This window comes from Rhinoderma darwinii, chromosome 7 (assembly GCF_050947455.1).
Source record: "Rhinoderma darwinii isolate aRhiDar2 chromosome 7, aRhiDar2.hap1, whole genome shotgun sequence".
Taxonomy (NCBI): domain Eukaryota; kingdom Metazoa; phylum Chordata; class Amphibia; order Anura; family Rhinodermatidae; genus Rhinoderma; species Rhinoderma darwinii.
In genome coordinates this window covers 11,925,197-11,950,586 of record NC_134693.1, presented here as the reverse complement: position 1 = coordinate 11,950,586, position 25,390 = coordinate 11,925,197, and the positions used below count along the sequence as shown (strand labels likewise).

Sequence of the window (25,390 nt, the reverse complement as noted above, 5' to 3'; positions counted from 1 at the left end):
GCGTAAAACTTTCTATAAATGAAGCCAAAAATGGCATAAAGTGATGGGGGCACTTTAACTTCACTTATTTTTTTGTTACTGACCACTTAAAAAAATCTTGAAATATTCCAGTTCTCCCACTGGCCAATAGGGCAGACACAATAGACTGACACTTCATTTTTTCTGCAGCTCATTGGTCAGCTTTGCTGTATAGATTGGGACACTATGAACAGAGTAATTTCATTATCTTTAGGCTTTATTCACACGAATGTGTCAGTTTTGCGCGCGTAAAAAATGCAGCGTTTTTCCTGCGTTGCAGTTCCGTGTGACATCCGTGTACGGTGTGCGTCTGTGTTTTTTTATGCGCGTATGTCATCTGTATCTCACGCGTTTTTTACATCAGCAAAAAAAACTAAAGGAGGTGTATTTCTTGTTCTCATCATTTCTTTAGCAACTGTTGCGTGAATCACGCACAGCACACGGATGTGCGCCCGTGTGCTGTCCGTGATTTTCACGCACCCATGGACTTCAATGGGTGCGTGATGCGCAAAAAACGCACAAGAATAGGACATGCAGTGAGTTTCACGCAGCGGAAGAACGCTGCGTGAAAAACACAATGTCTGAATGAATTGAATTGCATAGGTCCATGTGACGTCCGTTGTTTTAACGCGCGTAACACGGACGTGAAATAGGCTCGTGTGAATAAGGCCTTAGAGGGTGGGGATTTAATGGCTATGGTTACTTTTGCACTTTTCTATTCTTCATTTGCTTCCTAAAAAGAAAAGTTTAGCAAGTTTCTAAATGGTCTTCATTAACTATTCCATGATCATTCTGTTGGTAATTTTATTTGGTATTTTTCATACCACCGTTTGTTTGGTTGGGGTCCTAGAATATTTATCCCTTATGCTTTCAATACATGGAACACCCCTTTAAATCACCATCACAGTATGAAGGAGTCCATGAAGCTGATCCCATATCTGTCCAATCATCTGGATATAATGTGACAATCGAATACCCGTGGCCCTTTACCCGCCGGGGCTTCAGGCTTCAACTTTAATTCATTTCTGTCATCAAAGGGTGTCGAACATGAACCTCTGTTTCAATACTCAACAGGAATCCTCAGATATTACTCAACGTCCCTTATGGCGGATGTAAATAATATTAGAGGATGTATATTTGTCTTTGACAAATTGTACTGCGCCGTCCAAACAAGTATCAAGAATGACAGATGTGAATTCCCTTCAGAGGGTTGAGCTAATGGGGCTGAGGAATGTGATCAGGTCACACGCTGGAAACTTACGAGACTGCGCTGGTTACCCCTGAATAGACCTTCTAATAGGGCGATGGAATGATTATGCTGGTAAAGGGAAAATAAAATCAATTTACAGGTTCCCCTCCCCCTCCTTTTTCATCGAACGCTGTTATTATCCTTCTGCGCCCAATTTACCATTGTTAAAAAAAAAAAAAAGTTTTCACTTACAAACGACCTCATCGGGATGGCGAGGTTCCCGTTTACATTTCATAGAAATTACCATTTGTTTAAATCATTAGTTTTCCTGCCATGAATTAAACGAGTTTGTGACCTGAAAACACCTGATGTCAGGACCTGTGATCTCATCCCTACAATATCAATATATTTGATTTATGATTTTAGACATTTCACCCAAAAATTTAGACTACAATTAGTTTAAAAAAAAAAAAAATCTAACTCAAACTTTTAGTTTCCTGTCGGAATCTGAACGCGAACAAAAACTAGGACTGTTAGCCATGGCAACCAATCAGATTCTATCTCTGACTGCTTGCTATGGCCAAAAACCATAGCAAGGCTTTTCTTCCCCCGGGGAAAAGATTAATTTGTAACCTATACTTGGCAGAGTGGCTTATTGGTTCCTACACCCCCCATATGCAGAACCTGTGGGTGCAAATGGAACGGCCCTCTCTCTTGATTCTTGGATTGGGGTAATGTGGCCGCATCCCCGTCAGTCATCCCATGTGGCAGAGGCATCAGGGCCCAAGTGTGACTGCTACCTCTGCAACCCCTATTGCTACATCCCTATTGCCCCATGGTCCAAGGCTGTCCCATTTGCATATGACCCTCTTTAGTTTGATGCCCTGAACGGGAGTCGGGGGGGGGGGGGGTGTTTAGCGGATGCAATTGCACCTCCAGTCTGGCTTGTTTTTATTAGGGCATGTAATATATACCTTAAGTTTAAGGGGCCAGTCACCATGATCGATTTGAGTAGATTTAAAAAACGTTCGTTTCTTGTAGTCACCAATCAAATTGCAGCGCTTATCTTTTGTGTGCAGTTTAGAGAATGAAACCTCTGACTTGAGTCATTGCTTTGGGTAACGACTCCATTTTGAGCCGCTAGAGAGCCACTGCAAAGAACAGCGCTCAATAGTGACAGCACATTGATATGAATGGACACTGTGTAATGCTCCATTTCCCCTGTGGTGGCGCTGCAGGGAAATTGAACACTTACTGCCAGGTTTCCTCACAGATTACAGCTGATCGCTGGGGGTCCCAGCAGGGGGACACTTTGTGATCATCTTATTGTCAAGGGATCAAAGCTAAGACCCCCTTTAAGTAGGAGATTACCTAGAAATGTCCAAGTAGGGCATTTAAAAAAAGTTTAAGTTCTCATCCATCTCAAGAAAAAACATGCACATGGATCTACACAATTGTACAATTCAATACATTTTTGGACGATATCTTAATGGTCTTGCTTGCCAACATCTGTCAGCGTCTTGCCCTCTACAGATCCGTTACAGATTCTCCTGCGTGGCACAATGTCGGCCGCTCGCAGATGTTTTTGATAAGAGAAATAAAAAAGGTCCATAAATCTCTCAGTTCATTATTAAAACCCACTCCAGGATTCCATTTTTCAGACTTATAAAGAATTTTGATATCTTTCGGCTTTTCTTTTACCTCTCTGAAGTCCATATGATCACTCGTCGACCCCTAGACCAGACAAAGACCCCCTCATAATGCTTCTTACATAGGGACAGGCATTGAGACAAACATTCAAAAGATATCCATTTGACTATAATTCTCTATATTATGAGGCTGAATATTATTATTATTACTCTTTACATATAAATATATAGACTCTAAACAGAGTTGTGTTAATGGCTGGGGATTGCTTTAAAGTATCACTGTCCCCCTAACAAATCAAATAGGCAGCTCCATACGCAGATAGTTATGGCACAAAGAGAAAAAAAGAGCTTTTGACGCCAGTGTATCAATATATAAAAAGGTTACAAATTTTATTTGGACAGACAACGTATACATTAAAATTAGTACAAAAAGAATGACTCTAGAATGTTGCGGAGACCGCACTCACAAGCTGCTGCACACAATAGTCTATGGGCAAGCATATACCCAGCAGTGTATAAACCACCCCACAGTTTAAAGTCAAAGACAATGCATAACATAGGGTTTAAATGGTCAGATCAAGGAACTTACCCATGTGTGAGACAAAAAGTGAAGGAGTGTCTGCTCCGCCGTATACCCCGACGCGCGTTTCACTTCGAAAAGCTTCCTCAAGGGGATCCCGCATCCACCGATCCCACTGCAAGGAGTGTGGAAAATCCTTCCGTAACTCTACTGAGCTGGCGGCGCATTCGAAGACCCACGAAGAAGGAGCCTTCACTTGCTCGTTCTGTAATAAACATTTTCTTTGCCGTTCCAGTTTTAAACGACATCAACGAATCCACGATAACCGGGACGGCGACCTCTTAGACCCGCAGGCGGTATCCAATTTTGTGGTTGAAGTCACATGACTTCCCCTTGAGGAAGCTTTTCGAAGTGAAACGCGCGTCGGGGTATACGGCGGAGCAGACACTCCTTCACTTTTTGTCTCACACATGGGTAAGTTCCTTGATCTGACCATTTAAACCCTATGTTATGCATTGTCTTTGACTTTAAACTGTGGGGTGGTTTATACACTGCTGGGTATATGCTTGCCCATAGACTATTGTGTGCAGCAGCTTGTGAGTGCGGTCTCCGCAACATTCTAGAGTCATTCTTTTTGTACTAATTTTAATGTATACGTTGTCTGTCCAAATAAAATTTGTAACCTTTTTATATATTGATACACTGGCGTCAAAAGCTCTTTTTTTCTCTTTGTGCCATTACTCTTTACATATGTAGTAAAATTCCATTAGTGTGGCACATCTGGACTAGAGGATTGGGAATATGGTCTAGATACCCTGCTCCTCAAAGCCCACTACCCTAAAGGAGGATGATGGACGTGAAGCATAGAAGCGAAAAATGACCTTCACCTCTGGTGTGGTAAAAGGGACATTGCTTTTCAGTTGTACCAAGTCCGACTGATCTATTAACCCCTCAAAGGCGCAGCCAATTTTGGCCTTGAGGACCAGAAGAATTCATTTAATTTAACCCTTACGGTAGAACTTTTTGAGAACTTTAATGTAGCTGCATAAGATCTTGTAGGGTATTTAGACATTATTTTAGGATACATAGAAAAAAGCTACGTATCGATAGGGCCCCGTTTACCCAGCATATGCCAAAAGAACGTCCTTTTGGCATACGTTGGCATCACTTTTTTCCCGGCTGTATAAAATAGCATCGTGGACTGCGCTATTCTATACGGAGGTTTACAGAAAACAAAGTATATTCTGCGCAATATCCTTTTTTTTACAATGGAAGCCTATAGGAAGATGCATGCCAATGTATACCTATACAGTGGCATACGTCACAGCCTTCCATCAAAGGTATACAGAGGGAAATCCTCCCAACGTACCGTATACCTGAGACGGAAAGGCTCAAAGGTGATTTGAACAGAGCCTTAGCCCCATGCACACGACCGCAGAATTCGATCGTAAATATGGACCCATTCACTTCTATTGCCGACTGACCCCTTTCCGTATATTAACGGGACGGTGTCCGTGCCGTAGAAAGGCTCTGCAAAAGATTGGACATGTCTTTTTTTTTTTTGCTTTTTACGGACTGTGCTCCCATACTTTATATGGGAGCACGGCCCGCAAATGCGAGCGGCTGTCAGTGGCCGGCCGTGGCCGTAATCACGGACCATAATTATGGGCACGGACGTGTCCGTGGGTCCTCAGCATTTACATTATAGGGGGATGCAGAATAAAAAGTAATTCTGACATTTGTACTGCCACCGTAAAGAGTATGCTAAGTTTATTATACTTTTATTATATGTTGTTACAGTTATCGGGCTACCAAATAGGTATATATTATTTACGGTCAGTACTGAAATAGGTCTATGTCTCAGTATATTATTCTGCAAATAATAAAATACTGTGTGCAGTTAGTTTGCCCTAACAGAAGGCAATAGGACCCAGGACTTAGTTCTGCCTCGTCATATATACTGTATATATAGGATGCCCATTTATCATGGCTTTCCCGTGAGTCTGACCAGGGGCGTAGCTATAGGGGGTGCAGAGGTAGCAGGCCACATAAATAAACCTCAGATATTTGTCCTTTGAGGATCCTGTCAGATCTTTTCATCTCGATAAACTGGAGTTGTTCTTTCCTTTAAAAACCTACACAGCCCCAAAGAAACCTTCCGAGATTTCCGAAATTCCCTTTCACGTCTTTAGCTTCTTAGTCTTAGGATATGATACTTAAGGAACATACAGTGACCACTGAGGTAAATACTTCACATACTTGTGCGAACACAAAACCGAGTCACGACCACCAGTGTCATGAAAATTACCGATCCATCGCTTTATTGAACGCAGATATCAGGATCCTGACTGAGCTACTGTGTATCCGCTTACAGAAAATCCTTCTTGTCCTTGGTAAGTCAGAGCAGGCCGGACCATGGCGAGATTCTATACGATTCAGTAAACAACCTTAAATAAAATCTTACGTTTTCATTTACTGGATTCATTTCTCAGGGTTTTAGATGTTAAGAACGACCTTATTTTAGAACATTTTATACATCCAGCTGAGACTTTTGAGCCGAATGTTTAGAGTCTTATATCCGTCATGAATATGGTCAAAAGTCAAGATGTAGAAATAAGTCACTTATTTCTTCTGATTTTAGTTTTGCCGATTCACAAATTGGTTAACGTTTGGCTGGCTATTAGGATAGCAGACCGATTTCTAGATATAGGACAGCTTAGGGCCTGTTCACATCAGCGCTTGCTTCCTTTCATCTGTTCCGTTCAACCTTTTCGTCAGAGTAGACGACTACGCTATTGTTTCCGTGAAAACAATAATGCAAACGGAAGCGATAGTTTCCGTTTGGCTATCCGTTCATATGAAGGACGTTCATCACCTCTCCACAGGATATATAGAAATTTGTGACATGGAAGGGTCTCTGATCAGGAAATATGATCACCAGATATTTTGGCCCTCAGCTGATCACATATGCATACCGCCCAACCGTCCCGGTTTCAGCAGGACAGTCCCGGATTCCGGACTTTGTCCAGCTGTCCCAGGCGGCCGGAGATATGTCCCGCTGTCAACTGTATCTACATCCTCAGGACGCAGATACAGTTGAACCCAATGCTGAAGCAGGGAACCATCAGCTCCCTGCTTCAGAATTAGTTCGGAGCTGGTGGAGCAGAGGGAGCTCCTCCGCTCACCGAGGACTCCCAAGGCACAGCGCTACTTTAAACGCTGTGCCCAGGGAAGCCCTTGACGTCACTGTCCATATATGAACAGTGACGTCAGTGGCTACTGATTGAGCGGAATCCCCGTTGCCAATGATCTGGCTGGTGATTCCGCTCCTAGAGGTTACACCTGAGGTCACTGTCCATATATGGGCATTGATGTCAGGGCCTCCTCTTGGACCGGAATCCCCAGCCAGAGTCGGCAACGGGGATTCCGCTCAAGGAGTAGCCACTGACGTCACTGTCCATATATGGGCAGTGACATCAGGGCTTCCCTCTAGGAGTGGAATCCCTGGCCTATGCCCTGGCTGGGGATTCCGCTCCTAGAGGGAGTCCCAATGGCGTTATCTGGGGGGAGTGTAGCTCTATCTACAGGGGGGTGGCACTATCTTCAAGGGGGATGTGGCTCTATTAACATGGACACTGTGGCACTGTATAGGAGCACTAACTACATGGGCACTATCTACAAGGGCACTGGCACTTTATATGTGGGCACTAGCACTAGGGGCAGCTTTGGGGGCATTATACTGTATAAGGGCAGCTAGGGGGGCATTATACTGTATGGGGGCAGCTATGGGAGCATTATGCTGTATGGGGGCATTAAGCTATATGGGGCAGCTATGGGGCATTATACTGTATGGGGGCATCTGTATGGGCATTATGCTGCATGGGGGAATTTGTTTTGGCATTATACTGTATGGGGCATCTATATTGGCTTTATACTGTATGGGTGCAACTATGGAGGAATTATACTGTATGGTGGCAGCTATTTGGCATTATACTCTGTGGGAGGCACTATGGGAACATTACACTGTGTGGGCAGAACGGGGTGTGTATTGGGTGGGATTAGAGGCGTGGCTTACAAGAGGTTGTCCCTCTTTGTGATACTTGAAAGTTGGGAGGTATGCATATGTCACATCAGTAAGGGCCTGTTCACATCAGCGCTGGCTTCCGTTCATCTGTTCCGTTCAACCTTTTCGTCAAAGGAACAGATGAACGGAAAGCCAAACGGAAACCATCGCTTTCGTTTGAATTATTGTTTTCTACGGAAACGATAGCGTAGTCGAATACTCTTGACGGAAAGGTTGAACGGAACAGATGAATAGAAGCCAGCGCTGATCTGAACAGGCCGTTACTGATGTGACATAGGGGATCAGCTGAGGGACAAAATATCTGGAGATCCTATTTCCTGATCAGAGACACTGCCATGTCACAAATTTTTAGGGATCTCAGGCTGTCTAAGCAGGGGAGCCACTGACTGGATGTCAGGTCTCCTTTAAGTATCCCATAAAGCACACTGAGTGGGTTCCTGATATGAGTGGTCGAAGGAATCACATGGGAGGGAGGGTTTAAGATTATATAAAGGAGGTTACTTCCTGTAGTGAGCCTCTTTCCCGCTTTCCAGACAGAGTTAAGGAACGCCTGCCCGCCCGCCCTTCTTTTATTGAGAAATTAGAAGTATTTATGGCTTTGTGTTGTATGACTTTGTATTGATAAGATTGGTTTCCATTTGTCACAGCTGGCGTGTTCGGAGGCTCTTGTTCCGTTTCGTTGAAGGGAATGTGTAAGACGGCTCACCTGGCAAAACAACAAAGACATGCCCACCGCGGGGGCGGTGGCACGGCATGCGAGGTGATCGTCATCCAGAACATCAAGTTAATGAATGTCAATGAACGGACAAGGTTTCCTTTTGTTATATTGTTAATAAAAGCTGTGGCCACCCCCACTTTATTCCACTTAGGCGGGATTCACACGACCGGGTCGTTCCCGAGCCCGAGTGTCGGCCGGTAAAATCGGCCATTTTGCCCGGCCGGTTTGCATAAAGTTATGCATCCGTGCCGGGCCGGGCAGATCCGGACAGTGACATCAGCGGCAGCTCCTGAAGGGGAATCCCCATGTGTTCGGGGATTCCGCTTCAGGAGTTTCCCCTGATGTCACTGCCCAGATATGGACAGAGACATCAAGCGCTCTGTCCAGGAGCGGAATCCCCGAAAACACGGGGATTCCGCTCCTTCAAGGAGCTAAAGTGCGGCTAGCACATAGCAGAGCGGGGAGATACCTCCCCGCTCTGCTATAGTGGCGTCGCTACAGTAGTAGCAGCCGCAGCAGCAGCAGCTGCTGCTGCTGCTACTACTACTAGCGGCGCCATGGAAGGTGTCGCCGAGCCAGGGTGCTTTTAACAAGCAGGGGAAGGGAGCCAGCGCAGCGCTCCCTTCCACCTGCTGTACACCCCGGCCCTGCAACACAGTGTACAGCGATGCCATTCGTCAGAATGGCATCAACTCCTCCTCCTCACATGCACTCTGCGCTGTGAGGAGGAGGAGATAGAGCGCAAGCGCCGGGAAACCCGGCCATCACTCGGAACACATTCCGGTGATGGCCGTGTAATGCCCGGCCCCATAGACTTGTATGGGAGCCGGGCGGCCGGGTGCCCGGGCAAAGATAGAGCATGTCCTATTTTTTGACGGCCGGATTTTCCGGCCGTCAAAAAATCGGTCGTGTGAATAGCCCCATTAGGGGTCTATCATTCCTAATGCAGCCGGGTGCCGGCCGATTTATGAACGGCCGGCACCCGGCCGGGAAACCCTGCCGTGTGAATGAGGCCTTAGATGACTATGTGTGTTTTTCTATAGTAAGTATTTAAGTTGCACTCAGTAGCTGGGAAGATACATACAGTCCTACATATCCTGTGATAAATGTCCTTCGCAGTACAGCCCTGTTAATAAGACAGCGCATGCTCAGATTACTTTCCCAGGTCTACCAATCCCTATAAATGTCATCAGTCAGGACTAACTCTCAAATGGGATTGGCGCTGCGGCGGCAGGGCAGCATTGACCCACGTCAGTGGCAAGGAAGCCTCCACGATTCATTCAGCAGCGGGACGTGCGTGCACTGCCTGTCGGCCACGGGACTTCAGAGACCAGTCTTTTTTTCCACATTTTTTTCCCATGATCATGGCACAATTACAAAAAAAGCACTGTAACGAAAAATGCATCAAAACCCTGAAAAAAAAGTACATATATATATATATATATATATATATATACTCTTATAGTAAGAGTTCATTAACAAGGTGGATTTTGCGTGGCGGGTCCGCCGCGGATTTATTTTTGCCGTCAGCAGGAAGATTCCTTATCCCATTGACTTCAATAGGAGATTAGGGCGGAGTACGCCCAAAGTTCAGGCAGGATGCTTCTTTTTCCCGCTAGCTGAAAAAATCAGTTAGCAGGAAAAAGAAGCGTCAGACTCACATTGAAATGAATGGGAGGTGGAATTTAGCCGCGGAATCCGCAGCAGGTGTGTACAGGGCCTAAGTCAGTGTCTGTCTGACACCTGACTGGTATATTTATGTGGAAAAGACGGTAATGCTAGCTTGTGTATGGCCCGCTTAAAGGGTTTGTCTAGGATTAGAAAAACATGGCTGCTTTCTTCCAAAAAACAGCACCACACCTATTTACAGGTTGTGTGTGGTATTGCAGCTCAGCCCTATTCACTTCCACAAATGTGGACAGGTGTAACACTGTTTCTGAAGAAAACAGCCATGTTTTTCTAATTCTAGACAACCCTTTTGTATCCATTGCCCCTGCAGATGAGGTGGAGGAGATCAGCCTTCATACATAGTGACCACCATAAGGACTAAAGATTCTAGGCCTCATGTATTATAACTGTTCAAGGTGTTAGTCCATAGAAACCAATCAGACTCCTGCTTTCATCTTCCCAGAGCATATTCTAAAATGAAAGAAGCAATTTGATTGGTTGCTATGGGCAAAACTGACATTATATCTTAGAACAGTTATCATTAATGAGGGCCTATATCTCTGGATTGACTCCGGCACTCACTCGCGGCATGTAAAGAAAAGTTGTTCTACTACGACATAATGGGCCACATTTATTTATCTGTTTACAATTTTTGGTGTACATTACTCAATCTTTTAAAGGCACATTGAATGTGCGACACAATTGCGCAATTGTTTTGTAACTTCTCCCCTCGCCAAATTTGAAAATTGGCAAAACTAGTGGCCGGGTTTTTGCAAGAGACGTAGTTTACGCTATATATTTATTAAATGGAGAAAGGAAAAAAAGTAGGCACATAACAGGCAGATTTTCAGACAGGCAGACATTTCCAAATACGCCACATTTAATAAAAGGCATGCGCCGTTTAATAAATGAAGCACAATTCCTGGCATTATTTCTATCTAAATACACCAGTGCAAGCAACGTAAGGCTAGATTCACATGGGCGTTGCGCATCTCAGACACGAAAAACTTCAGTTTTTCACGTCCGAGGTGCATCCGTTCTCTACGGGATATGATATCACGCATCCCCCATAGACTAGACTCTATGCAGGGATGCGTAAAGCGTGAAAAAAATAGGACATAGGACAATTTTCTCACGGACCCTTCACACGGTCCGTTGAAACAACGGCCGTGTGAACGGCCACATTGAATTATATAGGTCCGTGTGAATAAAGCCTTATTAATAAATGTGGGCTGCCCTATTTTGGAGAAATTTATTGAAAAGGGAAGAATACATTCTTAAAGGATATGTAAACCTTTGAAAGTGTTATTGGTGCAACTTTTAAATTAGTTTTTATTAAAAATAATTTTAACTTTTTGAGATACAGCTGCTCTGTATTCAGTATACAGAGCAGCTGTATCGTTTGCTGAATCCTGTAACCGTCAGGTCCACGGGACAGATGGGTTCAGTGACAGCCGATCCTGCATGCTCTGAGAGTTCATAACGTAGATGTTATAGATAACAGGTGGATCTTGCGTGTCTGACCCGCTGACACTGAACCCGTCAGTCCCGCTGACCTGATGGATTCAGGTCTCAGCACACGATACAGCTGCTCTGCATACAGGATACAAAGCAGCTGTATCTCAAAAAGTAAAAATTATTTTGAAAAAAAACTAATTTGAAAGTTGCATTAAACACACTGATTGATTTTTTTTTCTAATTTTAATAAAAAGGTCTCTTTCAAAGCTGTACATAGCCTTTAAATTCTGCGTTTTGCACCTCTTTTGTTGTGTTTTCTAGCCTTAGCTGCTATATTGGAGCACTTCTTATTTGCGGAGGCCCTGGGGGTATAACTAAGCTGACATGTCAATGTATACTGTAAAAGTCTGATAAAAAGAAAAAGCGCAATAGCGTTACATTCTGGCAATAGAATCTTTTTTTATAATTTTGCATAGAACACAAGAACACAGGTTAAGTGGCGCTATTATATGTGGCATGAAATGTCTTTACATATCTTTCAATCAATGGACCTCAAGCATGGAAGTTCAAGGTGACATCTGGTCATAATTCAACAAAATCTACAAAAAATGACTTTCATATATGACTCCTGGTCCTTCAGCTCCACTTTCATTTGCTTTAAAAAAGAACTTGTGTACCTCATGTGAAGTCGCATCACACTGTACATTATACAAGAATAGTAGGGTTTGCAATCTTATGTTATTCCGTATCAATATGTAATCAATGCAATCTCAAAATTACACTCTAGAAGATGCCCAGGTTATTCCAGGATGGTCAATATCACTATATACAAGAAGATATATAACTCATACCAGCTGTACATATATAATTATATACAGAGGATACCCAGGTTATACCAGCATGCTCCATATCACTATATACAAGAAGATGTATAACTCATACCAGCTGTACATATATAATTATATACAGAAAATACCCAGGTTATACCAGCATGCTCCATATCACTATATACAAGAAGATGTATAACTCATACCAGCTGTACATATATAATTATATACAGAAGATACCCAGGTTATACCAGCATGCTCCATATCACTATATACAAGAAGATGTATAACTTATACCAGCTGTACATATATAATTATATACAGAAGATGCCCAGGTTATAGAAGCGTGCTCCATATCACTATATACAAGAAGATGTATAACTTATACCAGCTGTACATATATAATTATATACAGAAGATACCCAGGTTATACCAGCATGCTCCATATCACTATATACAAGAAGATTTATAACTTATACCAGCTGTACATATATAATTATATACAGAAGATACCCAGGTTATACCAGCATGCTCCATATCACTATATACAAGAAGATTTATAACTTATACCAGCTGTACATATATCATTATATACAGAAGATACCCAGGTTATACCAGCATGCTCCATATCTGTAATGGTGGGGGGGGTAGGGAAACGGACAAGTGAGCCCTAATCTACCCGCCACTCTGTCCCTGCCTACTTGCAACGACCCGCCCTAGACGACGGGGTACAACTGGGCGGCGGTCCCTGCGCTCAGTAAGTGCATGACAAACACGACAAACAAACAAGGGAATACAAGCAAGGGAAATGGGCAGTTGCTCGCGGAAACACCGTGAGCAACAGAGTAGTGAACGAGCCGAGTCAAGCCAGGAGAGTGCGAGGTACAAAGCGAAAAGCAGAAGAGTAGTCGGTAAGCCGGGGTCTGTATGGAGCAGGATCAAAAAGTAGCAGGAGCTGTAGCTGGGCCAGGAAACCTCAAGGAAAGAATTCACAAGCACAGATGGACAGGAAGAGCAGGCTTAAATAGACCGAGGGCGGGAGCTAGCTGAGTCTGGCCAGGTTGCGATAGGCTCTCCCACTCCTAAGCCTGCCAGCCTGAGTGGAGGAAGCTGGTGTCTGTCTCAGGGATGTACACTCAGGTGTTGACTGATTAATTCTGGGAGTTAACCCTGAAGCAGTGCCTGGCAGATCCTTTACAGTACCCCCCCTTTTATGAGGGGCCACCGGACCCTTTCTAAGTGGACCTGGCTTACTGGGGAAACGCAGGTGGAACCTCCTGACCAATACCCCAGCGTGAACATCCCGGGCGGGTACCCAAGTCCTCTCCTCGGGCCCGTATCCTCTCCAATGGACCAGGTACTGGAGGGAGCCTTGGACCATCTTGCTGTCCACGATCCTGGCCACCTCAAATTCCACCCCCTCAGGGGTGAGGACGGGAACAGGAGGTTTCCTCGAGGGGGCCAAGGACGGGGAGCAGCGTTTCAGGAGGGAGGCATGAAACACGTTGTGTATACGAAAAGACGGGGGTAACTCCAGCCGGAAAGAGACAGGACTGAGGACCTCAATGACCTTATACGGCCCAATAAACCGGGGAGCAAACTTTTTGGACGGAACCTTGAGACGCAAGTTCCTGGATGACAACCACACCAGATCCCCGACCACAAACAGGGGGTTAGCAGAGCGTCTTCTATCGGCCTGAGCCTTCTGTATGCTCTGGGACGCCTCTAGGTTCTTCTGAACCTGGGCCCAGACTGTGCACAGATCCCGATGAACGACCACCTCGGGATTGTTGGAACAACCAGGTGAAACGGAGGAGAACCGTGGATTAAACCCAAAATTACAGAAAAAGGGAGAGACCCCTGACGAGTTACTGACCCGGTTATTAAGGGAAAATTCGGCGAGGGGAATGAAAGAAACCCAATCAAATTGACAGTCAGAGACAAAACATCTTAAGTATTGTTCTAGAGACTGATTAGTCCTCTCCGTTTGGCCATTGGTTTCAGGATGGAAGGCAGAGGAGAAGGACAGATCAATCCCCAACTTATTACAGAAGGCTCTCCAAAACAATGAAACAAATTGTACCCCTCTGTCAGAAACAATATTGACTGGGACCCCATGGAGACGCAGGATGTGTTTGATAAACAAGGTAGCCAACGTCTTGGCGTTGGGTAGTTTCTTGAGGGGCACAAAGTGGCACATTTTACTGAAGCGGTCTACCACCACCCACACCACCGACTTGCCTTGGGATGGAGGCAAATCGGTGATAAAATCCATGGAGATATGTGTCCAAGGTCTCTGGGGAATGGGCAACGAACGCAGTAAGCCCGCTGGTCGGGACCTGGGAGTCTTGGACCTGGCACAAACCTCACAGGCGGCGACGTAGGCCTTAACGTCTTTAGGCAAACCAGGCCACCAATAATTTCTGGTAATGAGGTGTTTGGTACCCAGGATGCCTGGATGGCCAGATAGTGCGGAGTCGTGATTTTCCCTAAGTACCCTTAGCCGGAATTGCAGGGGAACAAACAGCTTGTTCTCAGGAAGGTTCCCAGGAGCTGAACCTTGATCAGCAGCAATTTCAGAGACTAAATCGGACTCGATAGAGGAAATGACTATACCTGGAGGCAAAATACAAACAGGATCTTCCTCCGAAGGAGGGCTGGCCATGAAGCTACGCGACAGTGCATCCGCCTTAATATTTTTAGACCCGGCCCTATAGGTAACCAAAAAATTGAATCTGGTAAAAAACAACGCCCATCGAGCTTGTCTCGGGTTTAGCCTCCGGGCAGATTCTAGGAAAACCAGATTCTTGTGGTCGGTAAGGACCGTTACCTGGTGCCTAGCCCCCTCCAGGAAGTGGCGCCACTCTTCAAATGCCCATTTAATGGCTAAAAGTTCGCGGTTGCCAATATCATAGTTACACTCCGTGGGCGAAAACTTCCTAGAAAAGTAAGCACAGGGGCGGAGATGGGTGAGGGAGCTGGTACCCTGGGACAAGACGGCCCCCACTCCCACCTCGGACGCGTCAACCTCCACAATAAATGGCTCCCTTTGGTTGGGCTGAACCAGCACGGGGGCCGAGATAAAGCACTTCTTGAGGGTCTCAAAAGCCTGGACGGCCTCAGGGGGCCAATGGAGGACATCAGCACCCTTGCGAGTGAGGTCCGTAAGAGGCTTAGCGACGACCGAGAAGTTAGCAATAAATCTCCTGTAATAGTTAGCGAACCCCAAAAAACACTGTAGCGCTTTCAGGGAGGCAGGTTGGACCCATTCAGCCACAGCCTGAACCTTGGCAGGGTCCATGCGGAATTCATGAGGAGTGAGGATTTGACCTAAAAATGGTATCTCCTGTACCCCAAATACACATTTTTCGATTTTGGCAAACAGTTTGTTTTCTCGAAGGACCTGGAGCACTTTCCTGACATGCTCTATGTGGGAGGACCAGTCCCTGGAAAACACCAATATGTCATCAAGGTACACTACAAGAAATATCCCCAGGTAATTTCTCAAAATCTCATTTATGAAGTTCTGGAAGACCGCAGGGGCATTGCACAACCCAAAGGGCATGACGAGGTATTCGAAATGGCCTTCGGGCGTGTTAAACGCAGTCTTCCACTCATCCCCCTCTTTGATGCGAATAAGGTTATACGCCCCCCGTAGATCCAATTTAGAGAACCATTGGGCCCCCTGAACCTGTTTAAAGAGATCAGGAATCAAAGGAAGGGGATACTGGTTCCTTACCGTGACCTTATTCAGGCCACGGTAGTCAATGCATGGCCTAAGACCCCCATCCTTCTTCCCTACGAAGAAGAAGCCAGCACCTACCGGAGAAGAAGAGGGACGAATGTAACCCTTGGCCAGGGATTCCTGGATATACTCCCTCATGGCTTCACGTTCGGGACAAGAAAGGTTAAATATCCTACCCTTAGGAAGCTTAGCTCCTGGTACCAATTCGATAGCGCAATCGTATTCTCTATGAGGCGGTAATACTTCGGAGGCCTCTTTAGAGAAAACATCAGCGAAGTCCTGAACAAACTCGGGTAGCGTATTCACCTCCTTAGGGGGAGAAATAGAATTAACAGAAAAACATGACGTACAACATTCATTACCCCATTTGGTTAGCTCCCCAGTATTCCAGTCAAACGTAGGATTATGCAACTGCAACCAGGGAAGACCTAGAACCAAATCGTACGATAATCCCTGCATCAATAGTACAGAGCATTGCTCCAAATGCATGGAGCCAACAAGGAGTTCAAAAACAGGGGTATGCTGTGTAAAATAACCATTAGCAAGAGGAGTGGAGTCGATACCCACTACCGGAACAGGTTTAGGCAAATCAATCAGAGGCATAGCGAGAGACATAGCAAATTCCACAGACATGATATTAGTAGAGGACCCTGAATCCACGAAGGCACTGCCGGTAGCAGACCTACCACCAAAAGAGACCTGAAAGGGAAGCAATATCTTAGTACGTTTCATATTTACGGGAAATACCTGTGCGCCCAAGTGACCTCCCCGATGATCACTTAGACGCGGGAGCTCTCTGGCAGCATTCTTACGCTTGGGACAGTTGTTTACTTGATGCTTGACATCCCCACAGTAGAAGCAGAGACCATTCTTCCTGCGGAATTCTCTACGTTGTTGAGGGGACACGGAGGCCCCGAGTTGCATAGGTATTTCTGAGTCTTTAGGGGAGAAACGAAGCAACGGGACTTCGGGAGGCATCATGGGGGAGTCGGAGGAAAAAACACATAAACGTTCACGTTGTCGTTCCCTGAGACGTCGGTCAAGTCGTACCACTAAAGCCATAACCTGGTCTAAGGAGTCAGAAGAGGGATAACTAACTAGCAGGTCTTTCAGGGCGTTCGACAGACCCAACCTAAACTGGCACCTTAAGGCAGGGTCATTCCACCGAGAAGCTACGCACCACTTCCGAAAGTCAGAGCAATACTCCTCAACAGGTCTCTTACCCTGACGTAAGGTCACCAGCTGACTCTCGGCAAAGGCAGTTCTGTCAGTCTCGTCATAAATAAGTCCGAGGGCAGAAAAGAAACAATCAACGGAGGAAAGTTCAGGGGCGCCAGGAGCCAAGGAGAAGGCCCACTCTTGGGGCCCTTCCTGGAGCCGGGACATAATTATACCCACCCGCTGGCTCTCAGAACCTGAGGAGTGAGGCTTTAAGCGAAAGTAAAGCTTACAACTCTCCCGAAAGGAGAGAAAAGCCCTCCGGTCACCTGAGAACCGGTCGGGCAACTTGAGGTGGGGTTCAAGGGGTGCAGTGAGGGGAACTACCAAGGTAGCATCAGGCTGGTTGACCCTCTGAGCCAGGGCCTGGACCTGTAGGGAGAGACCCTGCATTTGCTGAGCCAGGGTTTCACGGGGTTCCATAATGGTGTCAGGGACCAGGGTAGACTAGGTATAGGGCTTGTGAATTTGTAATGGTGGGGGGGGTAGGGAAACGGACAAGTGAGCCCTAATCTACCCGCCACTCTGTCCCTGCCTACTTGCAACGACCCGCCCTAGACGACGGGGTACAACTGGGCGGCGGTCCCTGCGCTCAGTAAGTGCATGACAAACACGACAAACAAACAAGGGAATACAAGCAAGGGAAATGGGCAGTTGCTCGCGGAAACACCGTGAGCAACAGAGTAGTGAACGAGCCGAGTCAAGCCAGGAGAGTGCGAGGTACAAAGCGAAAAGCAGAAGAGTAGTCGGTAAGCCGGGGTCTGTATGGAGCAGGATCAAAAAGTAGCAGGAGCTGTAGCTGGGCCAGGAAACCTCAAGGAAAGAATTCACAAGCACAGATGGACAGGAAGAGCAGGCTTAAATAGACCGAGGGCGGGAGCTAGCTGAGTCTGGCCAGGTTGCGATAGGCTCTCCCACTCCTAAGCCTGCCAGCCTGAGTGGAGGAAGCTGGTGTCTGTCTCAGGGATGTACACTCAGGTGTTGACTGATTAATTCTGGGAGTTAACCCTGAAGCAGTGCCTGGCAGATCCTTTACAATATCACTATATATAGGAAGATATATGACTTACACCAGCTGTACATATATAATTATATACAGAAGATACCCAGGTTATACCAGCATGCTCCATATCACTGTATACAAGAAGATGTATAACTTATACCAGCTGTACATATATAATTATATACAGAAGATACCCAGGTTATACCAGCATGCTCCATATCACTGTATACAAGAAGATGTATAACTTATACCAGCTGTACATATATAATTATATACAGAAGTTACCCAGGTTATACCAGCATGCTCCATATCACTATATACAAGAAGATTTATAACTTATACCAGCTGTACATATATAATTATATACAGAAGATACCCAGGTTATACCAGCATGCTCCATATCACTATATACAAGAAGATGTATAACATATACCAGCTGTACATATATAATTATATACAGAAGATACCCAGGTTATACCAGTATGCTCCATATCACTATATACAGGAAGATGTATAACTTATACCAGCTGTACATATATAATTATATACAGAAGATACCCAGGTTATGCCAGCATGCTCCATATCACTATATACAGGAAGATGTATAACTTATACCAGCTGTACATATATAATTATATACAGAATATACCCAGGTTATACCAGCATGCTCCATATCACTATATACAAGAAGATTTATAACTTATACCAGCTGTACATATATAATTATATACAGAAGATACCCAGGTTATACGAGCATGCTCAATATCACTATATACAAGAAGATGTATAACTTATACCGGCTGTACATATATAATTATATACAGAAGATACCCAGGTTATACCAGCATGCTCCATATCACTATATACAAGAAGATTTATAACTTATACCAGCTGTACATATATAATTATATAGAGAAGATGCCCAGGTTATACCAGCACGCTCCATATCACTATATACAAGAAGATGTATAACTTATACCAGCTGTACATATATAACTATATACAGAAGATACCCAGGTTATACCAGCATGCTCCATATCACTATATGCAAGAAGATGTATAACTTATACCAGCTGTACATATATAATTATATAGAGAAGATACCCAGGTTATACCAGCATGCTCTATATCACTATATACAGGAAGATGTATAACTTATACCAGCTGTACATATATAATTATATACAGAAGATACCCAGCTTATACCAGCATGCTCCATATCACTATATACAAGAAGATGTATAACTTATACCAGCTGTACATATATAATTATATACAGAATATACCCAGGTTATACCAGCATGCTCCATATCACTATATACAAGAAGATGTATAACTTATACCAGCTGTACATATATAATTATATACAGAAGATACCCAGCTTATACCAGCATGCTCCATATCACTATATACAAGAAGATGTATAACTTATACCAGCTGTACATATATAATTATATACAGAATATACCCAGGTTATACCAGCATGCTCCATATCACTATATACAAGAAGATGTATAACTTATACCAGCTGTACATATATAATTATATACAGAAGATACCCAGGTTATACCAGCATGCTCCATATCACTATATACAAGAAGATGTATAACTTATACCAGCTGTACATATATAATTATATACAGAAGATACCCAGGTTATACCAGTATGCTCCATATCACTATATACAGGAAGATGTATAACTTATACCAGCTGTACATATATAATTATATACAGAAGATACCCAGGTTATGCCAGCATGCTCCATATCACTATATACAGGAAGATGTATAACTTATACCAGCTGTACATATATAATTATATACAGAATATACCCAGGTTATACCAGCATGCTCCATATCACTATATACAAGAAGATGTATAACTTATACCAGCTGTACATATATAATTATATACAGAAGATACCCAGGTTATACCAGCATGCTCCATATCACTATATACAAGAAGATGTATAACTTATACCAGCTGTACATATATAATTATATACAGAAGATACCCAGGTTATACCAGCATGCTCCATATCACTATATACAAGAAGATGTATAACTTATACCAGCTGTACATATATAATTATATACAGAAGATACCCAGGTTATACCAGCATGCTCCATATCACTATATACAAGAAGATGTATAACATATACCAGCTGTACATATATAATTATATACAGAAGATACCCAGGTTATACCAGCATGCTCCATATCACTATATACAAGAAGATGTATAACTTATACCAGCTGTACATATATAATTATATACAGAAGATACCCAGGTTATACCAGCATGCTCCATATCACTATATACAAGAAGATGTATAACTTATACCAGCTGTACATATATAATTATATACAGAAGATACCCAGGTTATACCAGCATGCTCCATATCACTATATACAAGAAGATGTATAACTTATACCAGCTGTACATATATAATTATATACAGAAGTTACCCAGGTTATACCAGCATGCTCCATATCACTATATACAAGAAGTTGTATAACTTATACCAGCTGTACATATATAATTATATACAGAAGATACCCAGGTTATACCAGCATGCTCCATATCACTATATACAAGAAGATGCTTAGCTTAAACCTTCTGTATATAAACCAGAATATGTCCAGGTTCTACGAGTATATTCTCCATTTATCCAAACACTATCAAGAAATGCATAGTCTTCACCTCATTTGGAAATGTCTTGCCTCTCCCTTTTCAGGACTCCAAGAATAATTCATTTTATGAGATTTGAAAACACATTTTAGGCCCTTTTTTTTTTTTTGGTTTTTTTCTTCAAGTAATTTGGTTAAGTCTATATTACTTTATTGCTATAAATCATTGACTTACATTTCCTTACCGTTTGGATGGAATGGAATGGTATTAAATATGAGGACTGGAGGATGGTGATTGTATTCCTCTGTGTATGTCATTGTAAGTTGCAGAACTGCACCTGGGTCGTATAGAAGGAAAACATCATTTTTAGGCCGTTGTGTGTTTCAATAATATATATATATATTTATACTTTTTTTCTAAAATTCTATTTTTAGGATTTAATTTTAACTTTAGTTTTCTATAATGGCCCTATAGAATGTATTCACCAGGATCAGCGCTCAGAATGGGGGCGACTAAACACAATACAGATCAGTTTCGGACTGGGATTCTTCGGGCCCAACAGAGGAGATAATTCTGAGGGTCACCCGTATCTACATAGAACATGTGCAAATAGGTTATTTGTGAATCATCCCATAAGAAATAGACCCGAGCGGTAAGTGACTCCAAAGTCACCTCTAAATAACGTTGTCTTCAGCTCAGGAGCGTAACTACTGACCGTATTTGTGGTCCGTAATTACGGGCGATTTAACGGTTGTGTACATGAGACCTAATCGAGTGGTCTAGTCTGGGGTCTGAATTAATTTTGTGGTCTGAGTCTGATCTGTGGTCTGAATTTTGGGGTCTAAGTCTGATCTGTGGTCTGAATTTTAGGGTCTGAGTCTGATCTGTGGTCTGAATTTTGGGGTCTGGTCTAGGGTTTGTTAATTGAATATTTTTTATTCTATTGTGGTGGGTGGTATCGTTTTAAAACGTGATGGGTCTGCCACCATACTGAGCCCTCATGTACACGATTTTTACGATAAGGATTTTTACTGTCTACAAATAAGGAACCGCAAATACAGATACACATCCGTAGCCATCTGCAATTGCAGAGGCATCCATAGACTTCTATGTGCGAGTACGTGCCGCAATTGCGGACAAGGGTAGGCCATATTCCATATTTTGCGGATCATTTCTACGACCCAGACACACATCCATAAATATACGGTAGGGTGTCCGTCGCCAATAGAAATGAATGGGTCCACAATTTCATCTGTAATTACCTGATCCGTAATTACGGATGAAAACTACAGTCCTGTGCATGAGGCCTGAGTATTACTTCTTTTCCAGCAATGGATGACAGGCTGGTACTTTGTTATTTATAGTGCAAGATGGGAAAGTCAGTTTGTCATATGTTGCTGAAAAACGACTGAAAAAGGGACAGCCAACCTGATCCTACTGGTTCATCTTCTAATTTCCGGACATGTGGCCAACGTTTTTTGGAAGTTTCGATGCTCTTTTAACGGTATGAACACTTGTGCATTCAATTTTTATTATTTCTCCAACGCATCCAAAATGAAACGAAGTATATTTAGAAATAGTCTATTATCTATATCAGCCTTTACTATTATGTGTATACAGCTCCTATGAAGACCTATGTGTCTCCCTAGTTACAGACTACTAACAAACTCTGTGTGTGTAGTCTGATACTGCAGTCATGTCCTAAGGCCCTTTTACACTGGGCAATTATCAGGAAGACGAGCGTTCATATAACGCTCGTTGCCGATAATTGCCCTGTGTAAACAAGGCAGTGATCAGCAGATGAACGAGCGTTGATCTGCTGATCGCATCGTTTATAAAATGTTATCGTTGACGGCACCACATCTCCCTGTGTAAACAGGGAGATGCGCTGGCGACATGATAATAATGTATGGGGACGAGCGATCGGAGTAACGAGCGATCGGAGTAACGAGCGATCGGAGTAACGAGCGATCGGAGTAACGAGCAATCGGAGTAACGAGCAATCGGAGTAACGAGCAATCGGAGTAACGAGCAATCGGAGTAACGAGCAATCGGAGTAACGAGCGCTTGTCCCCATACTAACTAGTGATAGGAGCTATCTCGTAGATCATCGGTCTTTGCACTGGCTGAAATTGGCCATTGTAAGAGGGTCTCTTCTCTCTTCCATCTGTCCCGTTTTCTAGTCTTTATAGGTTGTCAAGAAGAGGAGGCAGATGGAAGGTAATAATACATGACTGCAGTATCAGACTACACAGTTTGTAGTCTGTAACCGTGTGGACAGATTGGTCTGCATAGAACCTGTAGACACAAAACGGTAGGAGATTTTTAATCAAAACTGTTAACATAGTCGTTTCCTTTTTTATTTTAGATGCACAAAAGCAGTTTAAAAATAATAAAATAATGGTTGCCATTTGGTATACATACCCTTTAAAGCTGAATTAAGAAATAATAATTCTAATTAAAATACGAATACAAACCTTCCCATAGAGAGTCCTTCAGCCCCTGCAGCTTGACGATCCATTTGAGCAAGTTGTCAGATATCGGTGTCACACTAATCCCCTAAAACATAAGTGAAGCATATATGTTATACATTAGTCGTCGCCCCAACGTCTACCTAACAATGAATAATTGATTTCTCTGCCGGGTGTTGGGAACAGATGAACAATGCGCACGCCCGTCTGACTTATGTGTGGTTTCTAAGCCAAAATTTGCAAACCTAAAGTGTAAGTTCACAGTGGTATAAAAACAAGTCAGTGTTATCTTGGTGCGTAACGCAGAACCCCGGCATCTTGGTAAGTTTTCAGGTCTAGCAGAATATGCAGAGTGGACTGATTACAGGGAGACGATGTGCGCAGGCGGCTGCAAGGGTGGTCAACATGTGTTCTACAGATGCTGCTCAACTACAACCCTCACTATCTGTAGTAAACTGGGTCATCGTTTTGAGAAATTGGGGGTGAATTACCAATTGAACCAAGAGGGTGGCATGCGCTGAACTTATGATGCATTTTAGACATTCTTTAAAGCGCCTAGGGAAAGGGGCGGGGCTAAGAGTAGTCATAAAATGCGCCAGACTTAATAACGGCATGCACCTTTTTTGTCGCAAAATAATGGTGTAAAGTGCACCAACCAAAAAGGCGTCGTAAAAAATGTCATGGAGACACAAGTTGCAAAATTGTATTGATGGGGGTCTGTGAGCTGAGACCCCTCACGATCACAAGAGATCACAAGACAAATCGGGGGATCAGTGTTGGCAGCACTGCTAAAGGATTCAAAGTACGCCAGCCAAGAGGTGTTGTAAGGAAGAGAAAAGTGTCTAATATGTCTGGCCAGTTGATCAAAATGTATCATACAGTGTGCGCCATTGTGACGAATTTGGCGCAGTTTCTACGTGTCTGTTTTAGTTTTATCCTTGTCTAACTTTAGGAATAACATTTTGCAAAACATTCCCCTCTTGTATAATTGAAAGATGGATAAAAATCTGGGCAGCCTTCCTGATCCTCTGATGAGACAGGAGATGGATTTTAGACTACCGCAGACTCCAACAGACAAGGCAGCTAAGCTGGAGCCACTGATCATTGCTGTGTCCTACTAAACTCTACTTCTGCCTGAAATATTCTTTCTGTTCTTCCAGCATTCAGAGGATGGGGGCTGGGAAGTACTCGGCCCTCTGTTACATTATTAATCACAATGAGCGTTCCAAGCAAACCACAGATTAAAGAGGTCGAAGATGAAAAGCTCTCAGCAGTGCTGTTATATGTTCTGTACATGAGATATATCAGCAGACTCACATGCAGCCGAGCTTCCTGCAGCTCCTCATATTCCCTTTCTACTAACAAATAGCTTCTGGAGTGCATGGGGATCCGGCTCTCCGTTCAGGATTTCTAATCTGCACAATATATGGATATAATAATTATACATCACCAGTTATGGACAGTTTATTATATTACAAATGATCTTCAACCGGTGGATCTCCAGTTGTTGGGCAATTACAACTCCCAGCATACCCTAATAGCATGCTGGGAGTTGTAGTTTCCTATTAACTAAAGAGCCACAGGTTGGAGACCACTAGTTTATATTTCATATAGATCCACGTGTCCTTCAATCAGTCATAGCTAAAGTAAATAAAAACAATAGTGTTAAATATGGGGATAATTTTATGTAATATGTACCTAACGATCGGTCAGGATTGAGCTTTAGCTTCTTCTACTCCTAAATAAGAACTGTGAACATTTGGAGAGCAATTTCAGAAGCTAATAATATTAACATTGTTGTGTCAGTAAACATTTCTACATGGGAAAGACATATTAGCTACTATAATACTGCCCCTATATACAAGAATATAACTACTATAATACTGCCCCTATATACAAGAATATAACTACTATAATACTGGCCCTATATACAAGAATATAACTACTATAATACTGCCCCTATATACAAGAATATAACTACTATAATACTGCCCCTATATACAAGAATTTAACTACTATAATACTGCCCCCTATATACAGGAATATAACGACTATAATACTGCCCCTATATACAAGAATATAACTACTATAATACTGCCCCTATATACAAGAATATAACTACTATAATACTGCCCCATATATACAAGAATATAACTGCTATAATACTGCCTCCTATATACAAGAATATAA

General features: G+C 43.4%; 1 protein-coding gene across 1 annotated transcript in view; it reads right to left on the bottom strand.

Moving 5' to 3' along the window:
* UBE2U (ubiquitin conjugating enzyme E2 U) overlaps positions 1-25,390 on the bottom strand; it is a 68,234-nt gene that overhangs the window by 28,871 nt on the left and 13,973 nt on the right. The window contains exons 2-4 of the mRNA XM_075832087.1: positions 24,518-24,615; positions 23,207-23,288; positions 20,974-21,066 (exon numbers count right to left, since the gene is read on the bottom strand). Of these exons, the coding sequence (XP_075688202.1) occupies positions 20,974-21,066; positions 23,207-23,288; positions 24,518-24,583 (241 nt within the window). The 5' untranslated portion in view covers positions 24,584-24,615. The remainder of the gene's footprint in view (positions 1-20,973; positions 21,067-23,206; positions 23,289-24,517; positions 24,616-25,390) is intronic.